This window comes from Pezoporus occidentalis, unplaced genomic scaffold (genome assembly GCF_034315485.1).
Source record: "Pezoporus occidentalis ecotype Australia unplaced genomic scaffold, CSIRO_AGI_Poc_V1 ctg18, whole genome shotgun sequence".
In the NCBI taxonomy this organism is placed as follows: Eukaryota; Metazoa; Chordata; class Aves; order Psittaciformes; family Psittacidae; genus Pezoporus; species Pezoporus occidentalis.
The window spans coordinates 8,891,330-8,912,458 of record NW_026913640.1 but is presented as its reverse complement, the minus strand read 5'-3'; the positions used below and the strand labels follow the sequence as shown (position 1 = coordinate 8,912,458).

The 21,129-nt window shown below is 35.1% G+C and overlaps 1 protein-coding gene across 9 annotated transcripts in view; it reads right to left on the bottom strand.

Annotated features, from left to right (window-relative positions):
- PSPC1 (paraspeckle component 1) overlaps positions 1–21,129 on the bottom strand; it is a 53,249-nt gene that overhangs the window by 16,930 nt on the left and 15,190 nt on the right. Inside the window, exons 7-9 of one of the 9 annotated variants that reach the window (XM_062615277.1) lie at positions 8,521–8,578; positions 4,415–4,584; positions 533–1,011 (exon numbers count right to left, since the gene is read on the bottom strand). The exons of 4 other annotated variants lie outside the window; for them this stretch is intronic. In XM_062615277.1, the coding sequence (XP_062471261.1) occupies positions 826–1,011; positions 4,415–4,584; positions 8,521–8,578 (414 nt within the window). In that variant the 3' untranslated portion in view covers positions 533–825. Of the gene's footprint in view, positions 1–532; positions 1,012–4,414; positions 4,585–8,520; positions 8,579–17,704; positions 18,256–21,129 lie in introns of those variants that run through there. 4 more of the 9 variants (XR_009964135.1, XR_009964136.1, XR_009964137.1 and 1 more) reach the window with 4 other exon arrangements.

The following is a 21,129-nucleotide window of genomic DNA, read 5'->3' as shown; positions in this document are numbered from 1 at the left end:
AATAATGCATTACACAGTGAAAGGCTTTAAACCAGCTTGCACAAATGTCTCCTTCTTTGCAATGGCAATCAACAATCAGTAGAACACACAGATGTTACAAGTTTTTTCTTCTGTAGAACTATGGTTTAGGTAAACTCATTCATACTGTTATGAGTAAAATACACATACGTTCAGATTCTTTTTCCAATGTGTGTGTGTCCCGTCCCCCCCCAGTTATTCTCGTAATGTGGGTAACAGATACACTCCATTGATAAGCTTCTTGTGACTAAGTTTGCAAAGGGAGACCAAGATGCAAGGACACAGTACCCTTAAAAACACTTTATATAAAATCTGATGCTCTTCAAACAAAAGCAGTTGTGTTGTAAATTGTTCATGGTATGTACTGCAACATGCAGTTTAACTAAACAGATTCACTAATTAAGAAGAGAACTTTGATACATAGCAGAAACTACCTAAGAATGAAAATGATGCCACTTATAATTAAGCATAAAATTATTCTCACCCAGTATTAGTAATAACATTCCCAAAATCCTTTCAAGTTATTTTTATATTTTATTGCAATCAGATAACTGCACGTTTTACAGCATAGTCACACATTGTATTTTGCTAACAAACACATTGCCTTACATAATGATCCGCATCATTTCTGCTCTATACTACAAAGCCTATGACTGAATACAAAAAAAGTTTTACAAAAGAAACTGTTGGGGTTTTCTTAAAGACTACAATAACAATAAAACCGTTTCCAGATAACAGCTAAAATTGTAAAGGCATATCACTGTATAGTTTTACTGGAATTCTAAACAGTAAGGAATGAAGTAAGTTTTAGTATCTGCGACGCTTGTTAGGTCCTTCAAAGTTGCCCCCTGGGTTTCCTCTACCAAAGCCACCAGGTCCACCACTCACGGCACCTACACCACTCATTGGCGGCTGAGGAGTTTCAGAGCCCGTTCTACTAATCAGAGGTGAACCCATCTGTGATGGACCTCCTTGAGGGAATCTCTCATTATGCTAATACAAGTCCATTTGGAACCATGCCAAATGTGAGTTACAACAAAAACCACAAGTGATGTTGTCATGAAGTTCAGCAGATAGTCCAGCAGAATCAGGATCACACATAAAGGGAAGAAAGGAGCAATTTAATTAGTTATTATGGAAAAAGAGCTGGAAATTAAAGAGTGCTTATGTTATGCTCCAACTTTGTAAAGTAAATTAAAAACTTAAGACCAACTCTGGTGTCAAATGTAACTTCATCCTTTCGAGCACATCTGAAGCAATATATATTCTCTATGTAACAGACAGCAAACAGTAACTGTATACCTGAGCCCTGTTCTGCCTTTGATACATACTACAATGCTTCCCCCTTAAATACATCACAGAAACATTGTCAAATTACAAAAACAAAAATCACCCCACTCAGCTTTTGTATTTATTTTTTGTATTTCTAGAAACTGTATGTTTATTCTTTCAATACTAATATAACCCAAATACATAAATACCCAGATACCTATGGGTATTTCCAGCCATATTACTCATCATTTTGCATGCCACTTTACAAATCTTCAGTTAGACTTTTAAAACACAGTCCAAATAAACTGACACAACTAGTGACAAAATCCATAACTGGACTATGCTTAGTTTCCAAAAAAATTGATACGTATCTAAAGCTTAATCTGCAGTATCAATACAAGATGAAAATCCAGTTAATGTTCAACATTTAGTTCCCTTTGATCTGTGCCTAATACCAATAAATGTATATGTGCTTACACACATGTATTTGGCTATAGCAATTAAGAGATAAACCAGAAAACATGCATCTGAGCATTTACAGTTCAGTATTCATGAAAGTGTTTAAGAACAGAACCCCACATGATAAAATTTAAAACATTAACCCAACAAACCAACCATTAAAAGCACTAATATATGGTACAATCACATCTTGAAATAATTCATCATTCACCTGATTGAAGACAGTTATGCTTTCAGAAGAAATTCCTTTTGTACAGAGATCTACCTTAACTACCCAGGTATTCAGAGTTCAACAAGAACATTCAACACTAGCACTTTATATGCCTGAATCAGAGAAGAATTCTTCTGAAAGTCTAACTCCAGTAATAGTAACAGACTTCAACAGTTCTAGAGTCTGCTAATTCATATATATATATATAAAATTTTAAAACAGCGTTATATCTATATAAAAACAAACGCACCTTAAATCATGCTTGTATATACGTGCAATGTTTAAAAGTTGACTTTGCATACTAAAAACGTTAACAGCTGCATAAATATCTACTACTGCCCCAGAGTACCTTAAAAGCTGTAGCACTGGTTAAAAATTATTTAAAATATTATCTTTAACTCATGCCAGCTTGTTAGTGATGGAGCTGAACTTCAGCAAATAGGAGCTTATGACATACTCCTAATAATTTTTATCATTTGACTTGTGGACAAAAAGTCAAATCCTCTTTCCACCAAGGACCCCTCTCTCCAGAGGTTTACCTATTGTTTACCTACAACAAAAAGGGGGGATGCAGAAGGAAGAGCTGTTCTTCAAATGTTATTTTCAAAGACTATGTTTCAAAAGACTGCAGTGGAACAAAACTGAGATTGCGCCAACCTTCCCCTAAAAGACTTCTGAAGAACATAAAATTAAAATTAAAAAAAATTATAAACTGTATTTCTGGTCTATAAAGCATATTCTCCATTTCCTTCAGTGGAAACTGAGGTTAACTCTTACAGGGCTTACTTAGAAAGCCTTCAAGGGATCTTTAAAGCGTCTTGCCAACAACAGCAAAAACACCTTTTGGCTGTGCCTTTCATTAGGGGCCTGCTCCCCAAATTAAAGATGTCCGAAAGTCCAAACTGAAAACAAACAAAAAATCCCACCCAAACAACCCAAGAAACAATCCCCCAAACAAAATCCCACAAAACAAACAAACAAAACCCAACACAAAGCAAGTATCTTATTTGTCCTTCAGTAGCATGCAGAAGAAAATGGTATTAAAAAAAACTTAAACATGCACTTTGAGTTGTCAGTATATTCCCTACATTTCCATACCTGGAATGACTTTATGTAGAAAAACAACAGTTTGAGATAGATACCATGATTTAAGATAACATGTTTCTTTTCCTTATACCTCTTTTTCCATGCCTGTATAATCACAGGAGAATGTTCCAGGACACCAGTGCAGAGCGGTCTCCAGAAAAAGCATCTCTGAAAACAGTATTTTGTGAAAAGCATCCCCCTTCCCCTCCCCCCTGCTCTACAAGAAATGATACAAGTGATAAAATGAGCTCGCTTATGATGTGAAGTGAGATCTTCTCCTTCAACTGGTAAAGACCAGACTCATTATGTATAATAATACATATTTTTTATTTGCTTAATCAAAACCTAATTTTTCTGTAAGGAATGAAGAGCTTTGTCCGAACTTCATTATACAGATTACTCAATCGCAGACAGGTACTGCTGAAAAGGCATATATAAAAGTATAGCTACAAAATGCTTGTGTTCCAATAGAACTATAATGCAATTGCTGTTTATACTCATTTGTATCACACCACCACTAGAACATCCCAATATCTATTTCCAGAATAATACTGAAAAATGTGTGAAAAAAAAGATTAAAAATTATACAGTTGTTTTTCTACATAAGACATTACAGGCAGGAAAAGTGGTGGCTATGAGAATAGAGCAAAAAATGGCTAGTACTTTAACTGCATCCCAATGGCGTATCTGCTGTTAATAAAAAATACTAGATGTATACAAGACATTCCCTATCACCCTTGGCTACTGGGCAATACTGTTTTTCCTCTGCTGATATGACAGTTACCCCTAACAGCTGCTGGCACACTTATTTTCTAAGTGGCATAATTACTGTCATAATCTCATGCTTTCAATGGTGTTAGAAAGGAAATTCAAAACCCACTAAAGTTGCTTTAAGAAATTAAACAGTTTACACAAAGATATCTTCACACTACACAGCTTCCGACATTGAACTGTTCATTGAAAAACTCAACAAGCTAATACACTGAATTTAGTTTCACAGAAACAGCCAATGCCTAAATTTACACATTACTCTGATAAGTTGTTCCTTCTTCATTTCACAGAAATGATTTTTTCTTAACAGGTCATACAGGCAAAATTCTCCCATGTGTGCTATACATTCTAATCTCTATTTAAAGTCTGGTTACTGATCAAAGAATTCGCCTTGCTCCCAAGTAGGATTTTCATAGTAATATCAAGTAAAGATTTCCTTTTCTGTTGTAGTCATTTACATAACAAGTTTTATCAAGTGCTTTTAACAGTTTCAAAATATGTAACATGTGCTCACTCAGTGTGAAAATATCTTTGGTAACAAAAATTGGCCATGAGACATGACAGCTATTCAAAGTAATTAAATTTGTGATACGTTACCACTGTTCCATTATCTGGCATCATTGGTGTTCCCATATTTGCAGCTCCTTCTGGTCCCATGGAAGGACCAGGACCCATTGCAGGGCCAGGTAAAGTTCCTCTGTTGTTCATATTCATACCCATCATTGGAGGAGGGCCTTGGTTACCAGCAGGTGCTGGGCTAAACGCATCTATGCAAAACAATCTATACTTAGAGCTGTCCTATCTGAATTTTTTACAATAATAAACAAACAATTTACAATATTTAAAAAGCCAAATGTACAAGACTTCCAATACTTGAAATAATACAAAAAAATTCTTTGAGACTGTACATTTATTTCAATCATCTGCTTTTAAACAGATTTTCGTTAATCTCTGATATTTTGCATTGCACAATCTGCCTCACGTATTTGAGAAGCCTGAACTTTAGAGCTAAACATAGCTGTACGATTTCTGTACAGGAACTGAAGTGTTCATATAGCAAATATATGCAGTATACACACCACAAGCAAAAATCTCAAGTGATTTTGCAGTAACTGGCAGCTGTATAAGGCAACTTGGCTCTTTAGGGATCATAACATAATATACCAGTATTATGGTAACTGTATATATATTACATTAGTCTGAGGTCTAAAAGCAACACTAGAGATGGCACTCAACATCAGCCTCCTCCAAAATTCTGATTCACAGTAAGAGGCAGAAAAAAAAGCTTTAAAACATCTTTTGAGGAGATCATTTATATGATAACACTGTGCTAAGAAATACCATTCTTGCCAGTACCCATTATCAAACTCAACAGGTTTGTAAAATTGCCTTCACAGCATTTTCTTGTAATAAAAAATGGAAAAAAAGTCTCATTATATATACACTGTTTACATCTGCTTAAAGATGTAAGAAATACAAACAACTTCAGGACTGGTGCTGATGCACTGTTGTTTCCCCCTGCCCCCAACAATAATCCAGCCTTCTCAGTGCCGAAAGATTTCGTGCATCCAAAATTTGATAATGGAAAATGACATGCCTCCAAATCCAGTGTACATTTTAAGTCATGACAACATACAAAAATTACAAGAAACATGACATGTTGCTAGTCTAAGAAACTTGTTAATTTTTATTTCAAAAGTCACCCGCTCACCTCTCTTCACAACTGTACTTACTTTAGTAGGAACTTACTTTTAATCATTGTAAGCAGGCCATTCACCACAGAGTATTATTATCTCCAGGTATGCAAAACTGCATCTTTATTACTTGCCCCGAGTACAAATACCACAGCAGTCAGTGAAAGCACTGCACCCAAGACATTGCTGCTAAAATTGCTGACCTCAGCTGGATCATACATATTACGCCAACTGCAATCTCCTTAGCAAAAACAATCCATGCAATACAGTAGCACATGTGAAGTGCTAAACAAGATTATTAGAAGCAACAGAGAAAAATCCTGCAATTTTGAAATGCAGAACTCATTTGATTCTAATAATGAGAAACTCCAGGACCTCTCTCTATAGCACTAAGCCAAAACAAAGGTATACACAAGACAGATGCTTCTGACCTACCCACAAGCATGTTAATGTAGCAGGTAGAAGACTGCTAAAATTTAAGAGAATTACAGTTAAATATACCCTAAAACTGTTTTTTAGCATCATTCATTCAATGACTAAATATAGAAGGAAAAAGAGACATTTGAACTTCCAATATGTGGCTAAACCTTTGTTTTCAGAGGGTAGAAGTACTCTGCAGGACTATCATGACGGCAGTGCTTCCTGCTGGTAGTAGTGCCATTAACTAAAAGCAGTCAGTGCTCAATTACATGCAACTGGCTTGCTTTCCAACCTAATTAAATTCAGCCAGCTGGCCACACACAGGTAGTGTTCATTTATCCTTCAACTGTAACAAGGGTTTATCCTCTGTCTCACACAAATACACCCACTTTGCTTCCAGGATGCTGCATCTATCAAGCCTCTATAGTATTAAGCCAGTTTCAGGCAGAGTCAGCTCTGACAGTACAACTAGGGAGTGTAATGCAAGGAGAGAGGGGGGCCCTCCATGGTGTCAGCAAGAGACTACAGTGGCACTACAGCTGCACCTTCGAAGTTCTCCTAGCTCCAAAGCAGACTCTATGAGCTAATCACTTGATTGCCTGTTCTTTTTGGTAGGACACTGATGTTACCAGTTAATTCACGGGACCTGGTTCAGCAACAGATGGAAAGCAGTCACCAGTACTCATGCCACAATGTCACAGATTTTAAAAAAGTCTTTTTCTGCAATCTCAAGGGCTGAAAATGTACACTTCATCTGAACTGCACATGACAAGGCCTAGCACAGCTGGCAACAAGCCATAATCAATCCTCATCATGCAGACACATTTAAAAATATTCCTTTCTTTTTCCATATGGAAAAGTTTATGAGCAGCACTTAGCATTGTAAATCCAGTTAAATGCTACACCAAGGCACACAGATTCTCTCAGAACTTGTTTGCCGCAAAAATCAATGTAAAAATTACTGGTCCTGCACAAGTCAGCCCAATACCAACTAAATTCGTCACAGGGGTAACTTGCTTTGTAATGGCACTATGCTGAAAGTTATTTCCATTACTGAAGATGGTCCAGCTCCCCACTGTCCCACACGATTTTTGGGGTCAGGTCTTTTGGTTGTAGTGGTGGGCTTAACGTGCTGGAGAAAAAAAAAACCCTCTACAACAATCTAACCTAAAATCCCGATACTATCAAAACAAACACTATCTTTTTACCTATTTGCCAGGGGTATTTTTCCCTTTTTAAAACAGTAGTTCACTGTTACTGTGACTTCTTTTGGAACTACACATTTATTTCTAAGAACATTTGTATGAAGTGTAAAATCAAATCATAGCACAAAGCTTACAAAGCAAAACTATGAACATCACTCTTAAGCATTAAAACCTTGCAAGAAAGTGTCTGTGAACTGACTGATACAAATGCATATTTACAATCTCCATGTAAAAAGTCTATCTTGTGGATGTGGACAAATAAAGATCTGGACTTCAGCATCAATATTTACAAAGTCACCTAATTAAATGGAATTTTCAAGTAGACTGTAATGATCTGCAGAAGTAAAACTATAAAAAACTTAGTCCAAATTTATTCTTCAGATTATTTGTAGTTAACTTTACTCTTCCTTTAGAGTTACTTTTAAAGCCCTTCATCTTCATGGAAGAAAAAAAAAAAAGCAAGCCTGCAGTGATAAATGTGTCCCAATAAATGCAAGGAAATGGTAAATAATGTATTCTAATACCTGGAGATCAGATGCACTCATCTATAAATACACATTACTCAAAAGGTCAAGCAACAACATTTAGCAAGTTTTGTACGTACTTGCAAATTTAAATTACACAAGAATAGTATTAACTTTTCTTTAAATTATCATCTTAATTTATTCCAAATGAACATCAGGAAGTTTCCAAGGGAATATATATTGACAGTTAATACAGTTTAGTAAGATTTGGGTTTTTAAATAAATATTCTAAATTTCACTCTTGTTTAAAAGCAGATATTCTGGATAAGCAAGATTCCACACTGTTTCAGTCTGCATATACAGAGCAAACACCAATTATTAAGAATGTACTTTTCTAGACTTCACAGTAAGAAGTGACAATATTTTAAGTCACAAAGGCAACTGAGGATATTTGCAAATATAGGCCTGCATAGATTAGTACAACACTAACCACGTTGTTCATTAAGCTTTTGTCAGATACATCAACAAAAGCTTACCAATTTTGAGCTCTGCATCATTTCATTGCATGCAATTGCAGTCCCAACTTCTCTGAATAGGCTGTCCACCAAAAGAATGCCAAATACTTTTTGAACAGATCAGTCAATTTCTATCAGATAATTTCTAGAGTATCAGCTTTCCCTGCCTTTTTGTTTCTCAACTTGCACATCGTATTTTTCTCCCACAGGTATTTGAAGATAAACCCTGGGGGGGGAAAACAGCTATCTGGAAGCAAAGTATGCGTTGTTTGTTTCTTTTTTCCTAATACTGTTTACTCCTTTTTACCAGTACTTGTCACTAAATAGTAGTGCTTGAGTAACATGTACAGTCCCAAAGAAAAAGAAGTTTTACAATACAGAAGCCTTTTTCCTTCAGATCCCTACCTCCCATGTTTATTGCTCCACGAGGACCCATATCACCCATTCTCATTTCCTGTTCTCTCTGAAAGTAAACATAGTTTTCATGTCAACCTGTCATTCTTACAACTTAAAAACATTCCTAGTCACTCCATGAAAATAAAAAATTTCAAGTTTCAACAGTTTCCATTGATTACAAAAATGCACAAGGAATAAAGTTAACTATACTCCACTGTTTTTATATGACGAAATGGAATAATAAGATCAATATAGCAATGCTGTACATTTCTGCATAATGATAAAGGTTAAATATCACAAGTTTCATTTATCAGACACAGCAGTCTAATACTCCTAAATAGTTATGTTATCAACTGCAAATGAATCCATCTTCACACAGTATTTTTCATTAATAATATTTACCTTTTAACTGTAAACAAAGATTTTTTTATTACAGTATTACCTACAAGCCGTGGTTCAATAATAAGTCAGTCTGGTTTCATGACTCACAAATGCTTTTACTGACTGGAAACCAAGCTCTGATGTGTTAAATTATGGTATTTAAATTCAATCTGACAGTTATCTTTGTTCAAATAGTTTTAACTTAACTTGGTGGCAGTACATTTTTTGCTGAGGTTTATCATGCTATTTATACATTAGCTCAGACACTCACCATCCTCTTTAAACCAGAATAAAAATGCAGTATCAACATAAACTCTGTAACATGCATTTATATTAAATTGATAAATAACATGCCAAATTCATTTGATGCTCAGTCATCCAACAACAAATAGTTCTGACATTACTGACAGTGAACCATGGCCTGTTGTGAAGCAATACTGAAAAGGCAGTACCCAGAGTAGCAAAAATCATTACTCTGGGGAAAGAGAAGTACACTATTACCAATATTTCCAAGGGATTTTAGTATTACAGTTAACATCAGTTAAGGATGAAATAGGAACAAATTTCCAGTTCAACATGAAAATTAATGAAACATACCAAAATTCTCACTAATTTTCTGGAATAATGTTAAAGTATATTCCACTCAAGTGGACACAAGTGTGCTGAGAATAAGCATATCCAAAAAAAGTTATCTGATTCTGAAAAATCACTGCACTTATGATTTAAGAGTATTAATAGTGCAGATGTGCTTTGAAAATAATGCCATATACTAGGCAATTGTTTAAGTCTTGGTATAAACAACCTTTAAATGGAAATATTAATAAAAACACATTTACAGTTTCATGAACTCCTTTTTGTTCAGTCACATTCTCACACTTAAAGTATCTATTTTCATACAATTAAAGTAGCAGACACCAACATTCGACAGAGTCAATAGCTTTGTAAAATATCCTGGTATGGGAAATTCTCATATAATAAATGACATAAGGTTCAGGTCCATAACTTTGTTACTGGTAACTAATATTTACCTAGCAAATGTACTTACAATAAGATTATACATTATCTTCAAAAGAGCATGGCTTAGTGTGAAGCAAAATAAGGCTTTGTAACCAGAAGACACAAACAGGTTTTAAGGTCCAGCTATGAAAGACTGTTGATAAACACCAAGAAGGAACTCTTCTTCTGACCCTAGAAGCCATGTTAAAACTTTAAAAATGAATATGCAACTAACTTTGTCAAGCAGTAATGCCAACAGACATTTTAAATAAAATCATCAGCCCTATTAGGATCAATCATACCCACAAATTGATACCAATGAGTAAAGTCACAAAATCAGCATACAACTTTGTCAACATTGTCTGCTTTTACTTCAGCCCTGACATGAAGAAGACACAGAAGGAAAAGTAGTGTTTCATCTCTAATATCAAAACCTAGTCCAACATGATAGAAAAACACCATGGCTGTAAGTTTACATTGAGACTGTGCATGCACACACGCGCATATGTGAAAACCGGACAGGCCACAAACAGCTAAGAGATACTCTTCAACTAACAAGGGAAAGTACCTTATTTTACATTACTGCATAGAACTTACTAGATGCATCTCAGGTTCAACTATAAGTCTGAGTTTGTTGGGATTTTTTTTAAGTATCGAAGGTACCATATAAGGCAGGGCCAAGTACAACAGCAGCTAGATACAGATTTTGAGTAGAGAGCTATAAAGCTGTACTAGTTATGAGAACTCACTTTCTTTGCAAAGGATAGAAGCATTGGCAAGCTATAACATACACTTTTTAAGAAAAAGCAATAAATCAGATCTTTTCTCATCCTGAAATGTTACCAGTCTTCAATTAACAGTAGGTTTAACAAGAGTGAGCGGTAAAACCTGCAATTTTTACTTTTTTAGTCTAGTCAAACCTGTTACAAAACCCAAAGTAATTATTCACTATTTTGTATCTTTAACTTTGGTGTTGAATCATTACAGTATAAAAAACATTCAGCTATAGAGTCACGATCCACAAATGCATCTTACAGTCTCTGCGGCCTTTTATCTATTAACGTGCCTGCAAGAATTATTATTATTCCTACTGCTGCATATTCACACTTATCATGTTCTCTGAATTTTCAGCACAGGGAATATGGGAATTAACAAATATAAGCTAAATCCCCTGACAGAGAAAATACTCAATTTCAAATGTTAGTTGACAGCATATACTATTAATGTAATTAAATGCCTGACATATTAACTATAAAAACATGTCTTTAGATAATTTGCCAAAACCTGTATTTGCAGGAGTACAGATGATCACAAAAATTCAGTCCGATCCCCCCTATCCAGGACATGACACAATCGTGTCCTAGCTAGCTATTTATTATGTGAGCATAAACAAGTTATTGCAGGTAGGTTAGGTCAACTATTCCATGGGTATTATCCACAGTATGACAGAGGAAGGAATACCAACAGTTAGGACAGAGTAGTAGAACCAGTGCTGGCTGATACTCAAGCCCTTTGCAGAAGATAACAACAGCATTATCAGTGCTTCTTTTTCCTCAATATGTGACTGCCCGTTCTTCTGTTGAGTAGCAGCCTGGTTTCAGTCCCTTCTCTGAAGGCATTCATAACTAACCATAACAGGGGTAAGCTGAGCAGCAAGAGAGGACTAAACTTATACTAGAGAAATATAGGGAGGCAATTAATAGCTCTGAAGTCACCCGGTACCTGGGAAAACAACTTAAACTGAAAGAGAACAAGAAAAATTGATGATATGGACATTGGTAAACAGAAAGCCATAAGACAAAGAATATGTAACAAAGTGTAATTTAACTTTTGAGAGATTAAAAACAAAACCAAACCAAAAAAAACAGAAGCAAATAAAGAATAAGGTTCTTTTGTAAAAAGCTAATTGTCTAGCACACATCAAAAGAAAGCTTTCCATATTAATTCTGGTCCAGGATTCTTGTCAAATACTTCAGAACTCACTAATGCAAACAACCCTCAAGAAGGTCTGATTCATCCAAGTACTCTGCTTTTAGAAAAACTGCTATGATGGCAAGTATTGCATTACACTTGCTAATTACATTAAAAATGAGATTGCCTTACAACTTCAACTCATTTTAACATCAACTGTAAAAAAGTAATCTACATAAAAACTTTACAGTTTTCAAATTACATCTATGTTGTACCTTTTTCACAAGTACTAGAAACAAGATTTCTTGAGCAGCTGAGATATATAATGCACACTGTTCTTACACCTCAATCACTATTGATATCAATAGTCTAAGTATACAGAGAACTGCCAAGATGATTCTGCTGGGTGTTGTTTTTTTTAAAATATGGGTGTTTCCCAAATATATTAGGATTGTTTTTAATTCAGTCCTTAAACCCATGAAACTAAGGGTTTTGAAAAGACACCTAAGAACTGATATAGGAGAATATATCAGATGCAATTCACTTGTCATACTGAAAATAAAAATACAAGTAGCCATAAAAGTTGGTATTTTTTTAACTGACAAACCAATACTATTTGGTACTCCCAGAAGCAGGCCTCGCAATTGCACCAGCCTGACAAAAATTAAAAATCTTGTCTCCAAATGATGCAATATTCCTGGTAAAAATTCCTCTCAAGAAAATTATGGCATGGAATAAATATGACATACAATATTCTAGACCAGCAAAAAGCAAGGTAGCAACAGAAATATTAAGATAACAGATCACAGTTTTCTTCAAAGCGTTTGTGGACACGAAATTTGCTTCCCAATTAACACTGAACTATTCACTCACCTTTCAGCTAAGGAATGGTGACCAAAATAACGCCAAGACATGGCATCAAAAATTTGTCTAATCAGAAAAAGAACACTTAAACCCATGAACTTAAAACTTGTACATTAAAATCAGTAATTTAATTAGCACTTTATCTAGATTGTGTGTTTAGAGCAAAATGTAATTCACAGTGCTGTTGATGCTCACCTGTTTTCACTAAGATGGAAACTGCATTCTATTTCCTAGCAGACATTTTCAAAACAGGTATGACACTTCTGTAACCCTTCCCAGAGTTCATTACTCTTTTCTAGAGAGGTTTATTTCATAAAGTTCCTTCTAGAAAAGAAAATTTTCGAAGGCTTCTCCAGAGAAGTATAGAGAAGAAACTGGCATAAGGCTTTAAACTTTGCACAAAATTGAGATTTTGTGTAAGAGACCTGTATTTTAAAGACAAGTCATACAAGTGGTTAAAATTGCTAGCTTGGCAGGCAAAATTAGCATTTATGGGATACTTCTGATTGTACATTATTTCTCATTTCCTAAGAATATTCTATTTAGTTCCAGTGACTATCTCATTAGAAGTTAAATTGCCTGCAGAGTTGAAGTAAGAGCAGCCTTCCACCCAGCCCTCTCGTCACCTTTCCCTCTTTGGTTTATCCATCAAGATCTATTTGTAAGATCCGAAAGTTACAATATTCCAGTTCAGTTTATTCAATCACATGCACTGCAACCTAAATCCAGAGCTAATCCCTCCTCTGAGCTGGGCATCATACTAGCTTTCTTCCAGCCTAAACTACTCAAAAATTCTATGAAAACAGGAGTTTGGGGAAAAAAAAAGTAAGCTTTTACCTCACCCAAAATTAGACAAGCAAATACATTGAACTAGATAACAACTACAGTAAATGTAGCTATAAAACATGTAGCATACGGGAAACCACAAAGCCCTATTTTAATTAGAAAGTCTAATTAAATGAATTTTCACTAGGCTTAATAGCCATCAACAGGACTCAATCTTTGAGAAAAACATTCTAACATGGCTAAAGCAGAGAGTTAAAACTCATTTTCCTCCTTGGTGACTAAAGTCTTGAACAGAGTTGATGGAAATAACTAAGCTACACCATTAAAATCCTGAACACTAAAAAAAACCCAGCACATTAGGAAAAAAAGCAATAACCATTGCATTAAAAAAAGGGCAGACACATATATTCCAATAAATGCTACAAGTTGGAAAAGCATTCCTAAAACACAGATAATTATAGCAGTTAAAAAAAAAATCTGATTTCCCTTACAGAAGAAAGATTTTAGTCTACTGCATTTCCTACTTTCCTCATTTCAGTAAGATTGTAAAGGAAGTATCAATGCTATTAAAACGGGGGAACTTCTTTTAAAGCTAATTAACAGCAAAAAGTATAGGAGTGTATTTGGTAAAAACCTCCATGCACTACATCTATGCTGTTTTGGGAACAAACAAGTATTGAAAAGCTTCTCAGTGCATCACATAAAACACATTAACACTGGCAAAGATAGAAATGAATTGCGATTTTGTGTGCAAGAGAATGTACACACACTCAACACTTCCCACAGATTTAGAAAAAGCTGTTTTTAAAAAGAAAGTTACGCATTATCTCAAATTCACCTTTATTTTAATACCAGCCAATTCTGATCTTTACAAGATGGAAGACAATTTAAGATCTTCCCCTTTTTTAGGTAAAACTAGCTTCCACCTTCAAAAACATGCAAGTTAATGGGTTTTGCAGGTTTACTGGGGGGGAGGGCCAGGGAGGAAGTAGCATTAAATAACTGTGATCCTCTGTGATGCTTTGGGATTTTGTCATCCTCTTACAGCTGGATGCAAAATCCATTCTGAAGAAAAGCTGACTTCCTTTCAATCTTCAACATCAACCAATACATCAGTCCTCATACGTTGTTTAAGTCAGGTCTACCCTGATAGTTTTGGAAAAGGAAGCATTTTAATTGCACTGATATTGCTCACAAAGACATTTTGAGGGACAACTCACTAACAAGCAACATTCAATAATCCCATGAAAGAAAATACTATTTCATACAGAAGAGAGAGCTACTAAGCTAATAAAAATGAGGTAAGGCCAAAGATCACCTGGAGATCCCTCAAATTTATGAGCATGAAGGAGACAGGAGGATCCCAGAAACCGCAACACATTTTTAAGAAACACTAACATAAATCTCATTGTACACGTTAGTACTCAAAGACTGTCACCTATAGCAGCTGCTAAATCCTATTAATGCAATCTGCTTCTCAAATATTGTAAAGTAAAAATCAGAAATAATTTTTCACAAAGGTGCTTACGAGAATGTAACTTCTTTACCAGATCTGGCTATCCTTTATAAAAAATAAAAATGAAAAATGAAGGAATCTATATATTAATTCTCTCAATAGCAACTTCCTCATTACAGCATTCTGCCATTGAACTGGATTCTGAAGGAGACAAGAGCCATTGTTTTTTGAATTACAGTAATGACGTTAAAAACTAATTAAACGCAGTTCAGCAGCTGAACATAATACAGTTCTTTTTAATTTGTAATCAATTTAAGGCATTTAACTATTTACTTACCTGCAGAACTACTTTCTGAAAGCAATATCCACCGTATCACCAAGTTCACTATTTACAGATTAAATTACATTCACAACATATTCACATCTTCAGGGCATTTTATGCTGCAGCTTCAAATTATTCTGGCTTTATTTTAGCTAAAGAAATGGCATTATAACAATTAAACATCAGAACAGGCATTCACAGGAGCATGGAGAATACCTTACTTCCACAGAGTAAGTTGCAAATAATTTGATTTCACATGCACTCCATAATTCACCCTGACGGGTATGGAGTTGAAGGGCTGGTAACAAAGTCTGGGCTAACTGTACCATCATGCAGAAACAGACTAAAATATTTAACTGAAAATTGCGTGTTATAAACGAATGCTGCATTTTAGATTTCCCAAAAGTTTTTCTTTCTTTTCTTTCACAGGAAACAAATCTAGGTAAATATTAAAACAGAGTAAACACTGGACCAATTCAAAACAACAATCTTCCCCAACTGCAAGATTCAAGATGGAAGTCATGCATATTTACTTGGAATAAAAATTAACCAGCTATATATAATGAAGTGTTTAAGAAAAATTCTAACTACTTGGTTAGAAAGTGTAATATAAATTTGCAAAATTAACTTCAAACACTTCAAAAGCAGCACTAAGTAGTCACAGTGCACTAAATATGACTGTCAGACTTCTATATGAACATTTTTTCCTAAGTAGATACTATATATGCTGACTCAATTGTAACAACAAGTCCCCAGTTGCTATCCCATAAGTGACCTGAATTGCCAAATAATTGGAATATGCAAGTATTTGACAAAAGGAAGCTGAAAGCCAAAGTTTTTCATTGCTATAAAGAAGTTCTGTAGGAAAAACAGCTAACAAACATACACATTCTTTCATATGTTATGAATATTGCTTACAATCAGAATAGTTCAGTGTTTAACATTTCCCCAACAAAGTTCTGACCTGCCCACATACACTGCACTTAAACATACAAAACGAACAAAGAGACATCAATGAAGGTTCCTGGCATGAAGCCAGCTTTGTAATTTTCCAGCTAGTACTCTTATACAACCTGGAGGTCATTTACTGTAAAACTGGAGCAAGATGCGGCAGACTTGAATGAAGATGTTGATTATTTAAATAGACTTCTGACTGAGGAAAACAATATACATTGTACCAGGCATCTAGTATTCTAATCCAAAGTTTAAAAACCTGGTCATCTGAACAAATCCAAAAGGATTAAAAGAGATTGCTTTCCAGTTAAATCCCCTGACCCAAGTCCACCCACAGTATCTCTTAAGCTACAGCATCTGCTTTCATCAGAGATATCTAACAAAAACTACTGTTTTAACATACTATAGAACCAAAGGTCAGAATCATGTTAGGGACACACTGGGCATCACAATGGGACAAAGAATTATAGCTGGTTCTTACCTAAAGAACATACAAGCTACCATATAAACAAAGAGTTTAATAATTCAGAAAGGGCAGTGGGATGCAGGAGGAAGGAAATAAACACAAATAATCAGTAAATAAAACTCTGAAATTATTATAAAATCAACACTATATACAGAAAAGAAACAAAGCCTGAAGAACCTAATTTTGATATTACATTGTCTTTGTCACATCTTCTGTACTAATAGAAGAGAAACTTACCGGCTAACCTGCCACAAGTGTATCAATAAAACTGCATTCAGCAACACTAGCAGAAGCAGTGTGCTTCGTGTCACATACAAAACCAAACTAATACAAATACTCTTTCATACTATACAATGCTAAGCCAAAACCAGTGAGTCACTAGCCACTGTAAGAAAAAAGTAGGAACAAACTTTTAGTAGGGTCTCTTGTGATAGGACAAGAGGTAGCAGCTTTAAACTAGAAGAGGGAAGATTCAGACTGGATATAAGGAAGAACTTTTTTACAGTGAGGGTGGTGAAACCCTGGAAGAGATTGGCCAGAGAGGTAGTAGATGCACCATCCCTGGAAACATTCAAGCAACCTGATCTACCTGATCTACTTGATCTACTCGAAGATCTCCCTGCTCATTGCAGGGGGGTTGGACTAAGTGACCTTTAAAGTTATCTTCCCAAGCTATTCCATCATACTGTTTGGGAAAAACATTTTTAAATGTCAAACCCTAAGCTCATACAGTTTCAACCCCTTTCCAAGGGCAGGAAGAACACCTTCCACTAGACCAAGTTTGCTTAAGGCCCTCCTGGCCAACTTGGCCTCATCTTTTTTTCCCAAGTAAGCCGTATTTATTGAAAATACTCACTCATCTAACAATAAAATCTATCTCTGGAAAAGTGCCACCCAAAGTCAGATTTGATGGAAAGACAGAAATATCAGACTTAAATTAAATATTCCTCATGTAAAAATAACAAAAAACAAAAAAAAAAAAAAAAAAATCACTACTTCTGGTTATGACAAGCCTACTGGATTGCTACACTACGGAGAGCAGGCTTGCAAAATATTCATGAGAAAAACCCTAAATACTTTAATTAAAAAACATAATTTTGCCTGGTATCAAAAGGCAAGCTCACTAAGACAGGTTAATTTCTATGTCACAGTTTATTGCATTATTAGTATTAAAATTTTCCACTCCATGAGAGCTACTGAAGCGAAAAGCCAAAGGCTTACTGCTCACACCAAGAAAAAAGCTACTCAGAAGGCACTGCCTCTTGAGAGACAAACCAGATCCATAAATAAGCTTTCCCCACATTAAGCAACAAATCCATTAATAGATTTTCTCACATTAAAACATACTGTTTGTACAGAAATCTACACTTACTGCTGTTTCAGTGTTTCACTCTTGCTTTAAACACAGAACCTTTAAGTAAATACAAGCTCTTCTAAGAGGTGGAAGTTATGCTGGCTGCAAGTCTCAATGCCACCAGGATCTCAGGATTTAGACAGGTGGGTGAGTTCAAAATAGGTACCAAGCAGACAACTGAAACTGAAAGTTAAGTTTCTTCTTAGCCTGGGTAAATACGTGTACAAACTTCAAGTCAAACTTAACTCCAGTAGCTGAGGAAGAAAAAACGAAAATTATTAAGGCAAACATCAATTTTAGCTTCTTCAAAATACGTCAGGCATTTATCAAACACTAGCAAAGGATTTTTCTAAATTGTTTATAAAAGCCTCATTCTTACTTGTCAGAAAATAAAAAACAGAAGAACTCAGTATTTGAGGAACTTAGGTTAGGTAAGTAGATTTTTTTTTTTAACTTGTGAGCAGTAACAGTTTTCAGAAACTGTATTAAAAATATGGAATGTAGACTTGTTAAATCTGCTCTTTAATAGATTTTTTTCATTACTACCTGTTAAACCCATGAAAGGGGAGAAGCTAAGTATGCAGAGTATTGTATAAACAAGCACACCATTTTAAGTATTTCCATTAATACTTGGAACAAAAACTGCACCTGCTAGGTCTGAGACCTGAAACACTAAGACAAAGACCAGCGTCATTTTGCCCTTGCATATGAAGCATCTGAAAAGTGCTTTTGCCTTCTTATCAGTCTTATTGGAAGAAAATTAAGTTATCAAACAAACAGATAATGTAAGGAACACAGACAAAAAATTCCTTATCAAGTACTGCTGAAGAGAATAAATATGGGAATGCTTACAAGCAGTAGCACAACACCTAAATTCATACTGGAGATTTATGCATGTCTGACAGCAAAATAAGGGACAAAAATTACTTATGAATGGTCACTTATTATGTTTGCAAGTTCACATGAAATATTAGCATGTCCTAAAGTACTTTGTGCAAAAATTTAAAAGATGATGGCAGAGTAAAATACTTAAGTCTCTTAAAAATCTGCAACGTAAGAAAAACAGCACATTACCCTAAATATTTACAGTTCACACATATCAAAATAAAAATTAGAAATTAAATGTAACATTATAATGATTATTTATTCCACTACTGAAATATAACCCGAAGTAGCATCCTTGATACATATAAAAAAATAATCCTTAAATGGTCACAAAATATTTACAATGCAAAAATATCTTATTCCACAAAGGTTTGGTTTACATATACAAACACATAATATGCTACAAAAAGATGGCGTAAGTTCTGCATTGATTTTTATGCAATGGCTTTTCATACTAAAAGCAGATATGACATTTATAGTAGTTTTTGCATGTGGCAATGTAATTAAAGGCTAAAAATAATTCAGTTTCTGAAAATACAAAGTGAATATTTTAACGCCTGTTAAGGAATTGCTATTCTTGCCTAAAGCACAAAATTTAGTATCTAAAACACTGAGGAACACAAGAAGTGCAAGATTTAAGTATGTGGCTACTGATAAATACCACTGCAACCCTGCAAAAATTAATAATACTAGTGCTACCGCCGAACTAAGACCACCCAGAAAGCCACAAACTGTATTTATAAACTGCTTGCTCAAAGGCTTAGTCTACGTTGCTTTATGCATGGGAAGAAACTTGATGACTGAATTAAAACCACTGCCAAGAAAGTAGGAACATTCTGTCAGGTGGGTTTTGTGGGTTATTTTTCTTTTTTAGTTCTACATTTAACGCTCTGCCTTTCTGCAAGCTAGCTTTACCTTAAAAGACTTTCAAGTGTCAAACATGAACTACTTCCATGCATATGTATGCTGGATTGCAATAAGGAGATAATTCCTATCCAAGCTCTACAGAAGAGCTTTAATAAAGCAGCTTAGCATTATAGCAGTTTGTTAAGAAACAGAGACTTCATTCAAACAACCTCAAAAAATTTCACCACCATCACCTTTATTACGTACTACACTGACTAGGCTGTCAAGTTAAAATAACAAACTTTTATTAGTAATAGAAAACAGACCAAATTTGAAAAAAATCCTTGAAAATGTTTATTAATTTATTATTGAAAATCTGCTTTAGCTTAGTTTAGTTTTGAATAAGGTATTCTGCATTCAGTGAGAATTCAAACTTCCTACAGAACAAAGACTTGTCAGCATCATGGAGCAAGAAAACAAAACAGAACAAAAAGAAAAAAGAAAAAAAAAAAAAATCAATCCAGTCACTTAAAAGCCAAATGCAAAAAACTATTCCTGAATTACTTAAGTCCACAGAAATCTGACAGGCTTGTTTCAAAAACATCTATTACTTAGCTTGCAAGCGAATGTAGAAGTGAGGAACAAGATATGACTCAGTAAACTCCACATAAATAAAGAAATGGGAAGCTAAATTTATGAGGCGCTCCAAAGGACAAAACTCTTAGAAGACAGAATAAACCTATCTAGGGGTTTTAGTTTTGTTTTGGTGTTTGGGGGAGGGAAAACCCCACCCCATGTGAATTTTCTGGCATTCCTGGTTATGAACATCGCTGTTGTTTTGGGATGTGCTTTTTTAGTCCCTTGTTCTCATCCGTCTTACAGCTTTTGATCCAAGTGAACTGCAATCTCTGCTATTGAGGAAATTTCCACTGCTTTTGTGGCTGTCACTATGCTGAGGTGCCCCTGCCCATGGCAGGAGGGTTGGAACTTGATAATCTTAAGGTCCTTTCCAACCCTAACTATTCTATGATTCTATGACACTTCCACAAGTAAGTGATACTTCAGCAGTAGTGCTTCTGTGTAAGAAAAACTAAAGGAAACCAGAACAACATCTAGAGACAGTTCTTTAAAAGATTAGGAGATAGAAAAGTCAAGTACTTCACTAAGTCAAACATGAAAGAACATTAAGCATTCAGAAGTTGAAATGGATGAACTCACAAGGAACAGGTCTTTACACATATATATGCAAATTACACTTGAAAAGGGGGGGGTCCTGGGAGGTAAGAGGACAAGGATATCCAAAGATCTCAACTCCCTCTTTACACCATCAGTAACAAGAGCTGTAAGCTACAGGCCAGCATCACAGCTGTTGTTTCATTAAGTAAAATATACACCTG